General features: G+C 38.8%; 1 protein-coding gene across 1 annotated transcript; it reads right to left on the reverse strand.

The window, feature by feature from the left end:
• Positions 1-6,196: 6,196 nt before the first annotated feature.
• Positions 6,197-8,062, reverse strand: LOC119720442. Its single transcript, XM_038190105.1, has 2 exons — positions 6,473-8,062; positions 6,197-6,319 (listed from the first exon to the last, which is right to left on the reverse strand). Exons 1-2 carry the CDS (start codon positions 8,060-8,062, stop codon positions 6,197-6,199), a joined length of 1,713 nt encoding a protein of 570 aa, XP_038046033.1.
• Positions 8,063-8,328: the final 266 nt, after the last annotated feature.

Consider the following 8,328-nt stretch of genomic DNA (forward strand, 5'->3'; position numbering starts at 1 on the left):
GCGGTAAGTGCTGACTTCAAAGCCAGAATGCAACCGGTATGAGACTAGCTCACGCTGGAGCATGTGTTTAAAGAATTTGCTCGCGACTTTTGGCGGTTAAAGCAAATGCATCTAAAACTGTTCTTGGTAGACCAATACAACTCTAACGGACACTGTAAATATGTTCAGTTCTCTTGTCCAACTTGTCTTTCATTTTAAAAGTGTCTTTGAACAGTGGAAACACCAACGGTTGTAGGAAATTTTAAAATGGTGGCCATTTTGAAAAAAAAAATTAAAAATTAAAAGCCCCTCTTCCTCCTATTTTTCAAAAATCCGGACGAGAAACTTTTTTTTACTCGGCCTTAACGACATTTCAAGCACACTGCCTCAAAAGTGGCACTTATAACCACTTTACTGGAACTATACACGAATCGGTTTGTGATTCGGTCTTCAATATACATCCTCATCAGACTCCTTTATATATCAACGAAAACATAACTTCAAACAATGATTTGTTGGATTGGTAATTTGTTAATCGTTAACAAAGATAGTTACATAAAACACCCACATACAGTCTACTGGAAGTTATAGATTGTTTCCGTAATCCACAAACCTACTTCGATTGGAAGTCAGTTGGTATGTTTTTATTTAAACGTGTTTCGGTATGGTACGCATACATAACAATAATTATTCGAACACGGTAAAAAAAATGAGGTTTAAATGGTACAGAATCGATTGTAACCAAATACAGTCAACAATCGTGGTAATTGTATTTACACAAATTCCAAGAAGCTGGGATTATTTTCATCCCGTGCATCGGTATAAAGAATACCAAACAAACAACCACATGCTTCCTGGTACATAAATACATTTGGGATTTCCCAACATGTAGCAGACTATTGTGAAAAGCAAACAAAGTACCACACAGGTCAGAAGGTGCATGTTATTTATCATTAGCAGTCGACGATATTCAAATGCTCATGCCGTTATAAGTGTCATTTTTGGTTGTGTACTTGATAAGTTCAAAACTTCTTTTTTTTATTCCAATCAATACGGATCTATAGTTGTAGGTGTTTGGCAATGCATAGTTCTGCCAAGGGATAAATTGTAGCGGTCCAAAAATTAATGATTGTACAATAGACATTTGACTGCGGGGTTAAGCACACAATAGTAGGTAACGTACATTGAAGATGCCTTGATACACTCTACTAGGATTCGGGGGCAAAGTTCCTTTGTACGTATTTTGCGCGAACAGTTGGTTGTGTATGCTAATTGTTCATGATACATAAACACGGTAGGCACTCGCTGCAAATAATTATAATTTTGAGTCGTTGACATAAACAAACAAACAAGCATATTATAAAAGCTTCCTAGGTCTATTTGCTTATAAAACCACGATATTAATTTTAATATCTGTAGTGATAAAATCATGCTGTCTGTCAATATCAACATCTAGATTAGGAAATGTGTATTTGTTTATTGTTTCCTTGTGCATTCGAATGCTTAGAAAGCTTAATTGGTTGCCTAACGGTATAGCTAATAAATCCATTTCGAGAGCTTTATTTGCACCATATTTTTGTTTTCCTTTTAAGTAGGTAGTGATATCTCAGTGTTTAGGGGCTCCACGTTTGATGGATTTCTAATTAAAAAAAAGTTACAGCTACGGTTGATATTGCTACAACGTGGGGCAAGTAGTTTCATTTAAAAAGAACCGCTGCATTGTTTTTAATAGAACTATTAACAAGTTATATGTAAAAGTGTTGTATTGCAACAGCAAAATATTCACAAGTCAAATTTAGCATTAGCATTTCGGCATCATCTTTTATTGTCCTTGTTTTTTTAATTACTTTTTCTGTTTTCAACAAATAAAGTGCATATTTCATGTTTCCTTTGCTTTGAAATCAACACTGAAATCCAGTGATTAGGCCTACTTCACCTGTATCAGATTTACTTTGGTTGCAGAGGCTCTCTCTTTGTATAACTACTTGTTATGCTTCAAAACGTACTGTCACAGTGATCGGTCCACGCTCAGATTATATTTAGTATCTACACAGCCGACATGCCCGACACTGCCTCCAGGAGTACCTCAACGCGGACGACTGTGCCTCGACTTCTCTAATCACTCTTTCAAGTCCATCTCCAATCACTATTTCGAGCCAAGGTTAAACATGACCTGACCTCCTTTTGCAATTACTTCTTATAAAAATTGAGCCTCGAGAAAACAGTCTGCTCTTCAGCTTACTGACCGTTATGCCTAGAGAGAGCTGAAGGTCAATCTGAACGGACATTTAAAGTCCCTTAATTAAGTTGCCAGCCCATCCAGCAAACTAAACCTGCCGGCTGTACCCCTCACCTTGCAACCTTTGCAAAAACGAAGATATTCCTCCGATGCTTTTGAGTGTGAAGTCTGTCAGTTTACGTTGGAAGGTACGGGCATTTCAAGCACTGATTGAAGAGCACAAAGCTGATGTGATCTGCATCACCAAAGCCCACTTAGACAGCTCTATTCGGAATTCTGCCTTAGGAACTGTTTCCTAAGGCCTTTAACAATGTTTATTGGACCGAACAGTTTCTGCTATTAAACATGAGTGCTTCCCTTACTTGTCAAGTTGTTGCATTAATAACAGTGCAACAACTGACCTTTATGGTACTTTGTACACTTTAACAAATGTATTTTATCTTGGGGGAATTCCCCGCCATTGGAATTACACGCCATTATGCCTGTGGGTTTCGTAGACCTAAATTCATACTTTATTTAACCAGTTGAGTCAAATTTATCGATTCTCATTATGATGAAGGTTTTAAAAACCAAATTTCCTATCAAAAAAAGTTAATTTTGAGGTCTGAAAACAGATATTTTTGGATGACTTACCTTTTGAAGATGCAACAGCTCGACCTACAACTCGCTTATAAAAAAGATGTGTAAAAAGTCAATCACGTGAGAAGAATAAGAGAGCGCGCCCTCATTCGTTTTTTTTCAATTGGCGTAAATAACTGAATGACCAGGGTAGATGGGCCATTAAATTGTCTCCGCCATATTCGTTACGAGAAACAAAAAGTGGCGATTTTAAGGTTATCTTTTAATTTTCCATTATTCAAAATGAATTGAAATAGTTCTGAAAGCGGAGAACAAACAGTACACAGACTTTAAAATTAAACGTTTTGATGTAAAGTTAAGAGACGTAAAGCAAGCGTGCAAGTTTTTGCATCAACAGCGCCCCTTAGTGTCATGTGGTGTCCAGCCCAGCCACCCCCCCCCCCCCCCCCACCCCGCCCGCTTTCATAAAGACATGAAACTTTAAACAGAATGTTTAGTATGAGACAAATATTTCCAGATATGGAGCCAACGCAAACTCCCCCTTTTGAAGGCCTGGCAGCCATTTTGCAAAATACCAGTACCAGTACCACCGTTATAATTTTCGTATTTGAAGGCCATTTTGGCATAATGTTTGCTAGCCGATGACCTCTTCGGGTAGCACTACGTCTTACGCACGGAGGCATTGTACCAATGTTTTACCCATTTTTTTAGTCACACTGCTATTTGGGGGATAATTTGTTCCATATTAACCATGGACATCCTAAACGAAAACCTATACCCGCCTATGATATTACATTGTTTAATTCTGGATGCAAAACGCTGTCACGTGACTGCCATGTTACGCCAACACTCAATTGTTGATACACCTGCATTGTGCGTTAACTTAATGGTTTGGAAATAATTATGCTCACGTCATGCAAGTCTAGGGGTTTAAAAGATGTCTATTTAACCAGAAAAAATGGTCGTGTAATGGCGCTGTTAAGGTCAAATATCTGAAACAATAATTGTGCACTTGTGACTAAAGCATGAAACTTCGCATGTTTGCTTTATGCCATATAAACATTTTTCAGATGTAGAGGCATTTCATATTGGACCTCTTGTGACATTTGAGAGGTCATTTAGCTTTACATACTCTACTTATAACAACTGTTCTTGAAAACACCACTTTCATGTGACCCTTGTCCATGTCATAGGTCTTCAGGCCATGAAAATAATGATCAGATGTGAAGTAACAAATTACATTCGACCTCTGGCGACCTTCCAGAGGTCAATGACCTTTGTATGCCATATTTGTTCGTTAGGCCTATATGATTTACCCTTCATACCCCAACTTTTTCAAGACCAAGTCTAAATGTTAGGTGTTCCGGCTATGCAAAGAATATACGGAGGGCATTTTATATCTGACCTCTGGTGACCTTTATTTATTTATTTATTTATTTATTTATTATCCACATCCAACAGCAGAACAAACCGCCAATTACAGGACTGGTTAAAAAATATTATACAATTATTAAAAAAAAAAATATATATATATATATATATACACAAATATGATCAAAAAGAATCATTATAAAAAATATATATTGATGATATAAAAACAAACTAAAAAACAAATTATATGTATATAGGGATGAAACGAGCACTGTGAATTATGTGATAGGAGACGATTTCATTGGATATGCATATATAGATATATAAAATGCTAAAAAGTAATGGATAAAAAAAAAATTAAAAAAAAACCAGAAGACACAACGCACATATACTTGAGACATACACAAAGACAACAAAACAAACAAAACAAAACAACAAAAAGAAGAGAAAAAAAAGGAGAGTAAAACAAAACAACAAACGTAACTAAACAAAACAAAAACAAGACAAGACAAGGAAAACAAAGTAAAACAAAAACAAACAGAGCAAGACAGAACAAAACAAAACAACAATCCGAACCAAGCAAAACAAAACAAAACTGAACAAAGGAAAACAGAACAAAAAAGTAAGAAAAAAATACACTATCTAAGAAAAAACAAGATAGCAAGAGTTTTGTTACAGAAATAAAAATAATAAAAACAAATCACATGAAAGAAAATAAATTTGGAGAGAAGTGATGACGATATAAAAATATTAAAAGGAGTTGCAAAAAACGGATGGTAATACATATATTTGAAGTAATCGATGACGATTCATTCAAGTGAGTTAAAAATGAAAGCAACAATGCATTAAAAAAGTAAAAAATTCATACATTAACCACTTGAAAGAGCACGGGACACCTGTCTACGGAAAGAATGAAGAGACGGTGCACCGAACACATCGCATTTCCCATGGAGCCCATTGTAGGTGGTAGAGATCCTAGAAACAAATCCACGCTTTGTCACTTCAACGCGACTCCATGGGACATGGAAGATGTGTTCGTGTGCATGCCTTGTCCGTCGTGCTGGAGCATGTAACTTGTATGGGTTGGCATCTGTAATATTATAACAGTTATGGAAATGTTTATATAGAAACATACAATCATTGACATCTCTTCTGTGCTTTAGGGTAGGGAGTCTATACAGGTCGCATAAATCAGGATAATCCAGGTTATTAACATCATTGTTATTGTTGAGATTCTTGTACATGAACTTAAGAAAGCGTTGTTGGACTCTTTCAATCCTGTGAGCCTGATAAGCAGATATGGAGTTAAACACTACTGTACAATACTCTAGATGGGGCCTGATAAGTGAACAATACATGGTACGCAAAACATGCTCATTCTTCAGTGAGCGGAAGTTACGCCAAACTAAACCACACATGCGATTAGCCTTTTTAATAACTGAATCAATGTGGGGAACAAAGGTCAGCCTGTTGTCGATAACAATTCCAAGATCCTTCTGCACAGGGACTCTATTAAGCATGTTATCCCCTAGAGTGTAAGTGACAATGATGGGTTTCTTCTTAAGTGACAGGGATAAAACACAACATTTATTGATGTTGAGGGATAGCTTCCAAGTTGAAGACCAAGACATGATTCTGTCTAAGTCACCCTGTAATGAGAATGCATCCTCAGGACAACCAATCCTGCGGAAAACCTTCAAGTCATCAGCAAAAAGTAAACACTTATTGCTTAAGCGTTGAGTGATATCATTAACGAATAACGTGAATAGAATAGGCCCTAAAATAGAGCCTTGGGGAACACCAGAGGGCACGGTATTCCACTTAGAACAATGCCCATCAACAATAACTCTATGTTTTCTTCCAGAAATGGTAGCTACGTAGCAATAGAAGAATACCTGGATGAACATTGTAGGATGAGAGTTTATACAAGAGAAAATCATGGTTGACACGATCAAAGGCCTTAGAGAAATCAGTGTAGATAACATCCAACTGGTCCCTCCGCTCAACAGCATGGTAAGCCTCCTGCAATCATGATGTTAGATTGGTGGAGCAATCTCTGCCAGAGATGAAACCATGCTGCTGCTCGGAGATGGCTGGTTGGACGTGACACATGATATGCTCACTTAAGATCTTTTCAAAAACCTTGGATACCTGAGGGAGCAAGGAAATTGGTCTGTAGTTAGCAACATTGTGTTTTTTGCCAGATTTATGGATAGGAACAATATTAGCAGCTTTCCAACGAGAGGGAAAGCAACCCTCAAGGGTAGCCCTATTAAACAAACATGTTAAGGGACCACCAAGTACATTGGCACAAGATTTAAGCACAAAGCCTGATAAATTGTCTGGTCCAATGGCTTTGGAGACATCAATATCAGACAATTTGGAGATGACATCAGATTTGGTGATGCTAATGGCTGGCATAGCATCCAAGTTCGAAGATTGAAGCACAGGCATGGTGGCGTCGGATTCATCAGAGGATGCTGGCACATAGACAGACTGGAAACAATCCTTCAGGAGATCTGCCTTACCAGCTGAATCTGCTGCTTCAAATCCTGACGTTTCATTGCGGAGAACTGAAGGCAAGGCGTGTTGACGGGAGCAAGATCGAGTCTTGATAAAACTCCAAAAACGCTTTGGATTTTTACCAATGTCTGCAGCAACAGAGGATAAATAATTGGCATATTTCCCCCTCACAATTTGCTTGAAGTTAGATCGAGCTTCTTTAAAGAGTTCTAAATTGGCAGGAGTTGGACTCTTCTTCTTCCTGCGAAATGTACGCTCCTTGGCTTTCAGGGCGTGGCGAACTTCACCATCAAACCATGGCGGAGATGGACGCCGTGGACGGACAACTGGTACAACATCAATCACAGCCGCTTCGATGAAGTCATAGAAAAGTGAAGTAGCTTCATCACAATCGTCGGTGGCTTCTAAAAGACACCAGGGGATGCATTCAATTGTTCTCTGGAGGTCGTATAAGTCAGCTTTGCGATAGTTGAAGATTGGACGACTTGCATCATATGGCTTGGTTTTAGCAGTTACTTGAATGCTAATTCTCACAGAATTATGGTCAGAGGCAAATATGTCGTCACCAGTTTCACAGGAGACTTGCTGCAGGGCAGAGCAGAGGACGAGGTCGAGGATGTTGTCACCTCTCGTTGGGGAAAAATTCACTTGCTGCAGGCTGTGAGCAGCCATTACTGCATCAACGAACACGTCCTCGATGGTGGAACCACTTGATACTGCAAGTCCACTGTCCGAGTCCCACTGTAGTGAGGGTAAGTTGAAGTCACCAGCAATGTAGATGGTGTTGAAGTGACGGGAAGCATTGGTCAATGTGTCAGCAAGATTCTCTAGTGGTTGAACACCACTGTCAGGAGGTCTATAGAACACACCAAATAACATCTTGCTACGATTGGAAAGCCGAACCTCTACCCATAACAGTTCAAGGTCGTCATGTTCAAGGTCTGATCTTCTACGGCATTCAAAGGCATTGTGGCAACCTAAGAGTACACCACCACCACGTCGGTTACTTCTGTCATTCCGGAACACGGTGTAGTTTGGGATGTTAATCTCAGCATCTAACACAGCATCGGTAAGCCAAGTTTCAGTTAGAGCGAAGAAATTGAACATACCGCCTGGCTGAAGGTGAGCAACCAGTGAGCTGTGCAGGACATCGAGTTTATTCTTCAAACTTCTCACATTCTGTAGATAAACTTGAAGGCAGGTATCACCAGTGGGTTTCTCTGTAGGAATTGATGGCCCTGAAGATTCTGGCCCTGGGTTGACTTCAATGTCACCGGCTAGTATGATGTTGAAGCATGCTGTGGTGTTGGCATAATAAGGAGTGCTGTTCCTAGAATGCTTGAGTTTACTAACTACAACACTGCATTTCATTGTGTTGCACTCAGCCAGAAACACAGGCCACAGCCACACTGGCTTTGTTTGACTCAAAGACCATGGTGGACAACCTTCAAGAGATGAACGAAATTTGTATGCCCTATTTGTCAAAATGCCCTATTTGTCAATTTTTCGTGACCCAAGCTGAGTGCAAAAGAAAGATATGCACCTACTATTCATCAGTCATATTATCATATTATAATTAAATTCAAACCCCACTAAAACAACTGGGGTGACATCTGACCTCCATTTGCCTTTTTTTA

This window comes from Patiria miniata, unplaced genomic scaffold (assembly GCF_015706575.1).
Source record: "Patiria miniata isolate m_02_andy unplaced genomic scaffold, ASM1570657v1 HiC_scaffold_9, whole genome shotgun sequence".
In the NCBI taxonomy this organism is placed as follows: Eukaryota; Metazoa; Echinodermata; class Asteroidea; order Valvatida; family Asterinidae; genus Patiria; species Patiria miniata.

What these genes read in the sequence shown, in the direction of transcription:
- LOC119720442 (XM_038190105.1), bottom strand. Translation starts at nt 8,062, where the DNA reads ATGAAATGCAGTGTTGTAGTTAGTAAACTCAAGCATTCTAGGAACAGC. An exon ending in TGCTTAAATCTTGTGCCAAT is followed by an intron (nt 6,320 to 6,472) that starts GTACTTGGTGGT and finishes TTGCTCCCTCAG; the next exon opens with GTATCCAAGGTTTTTGAAAA.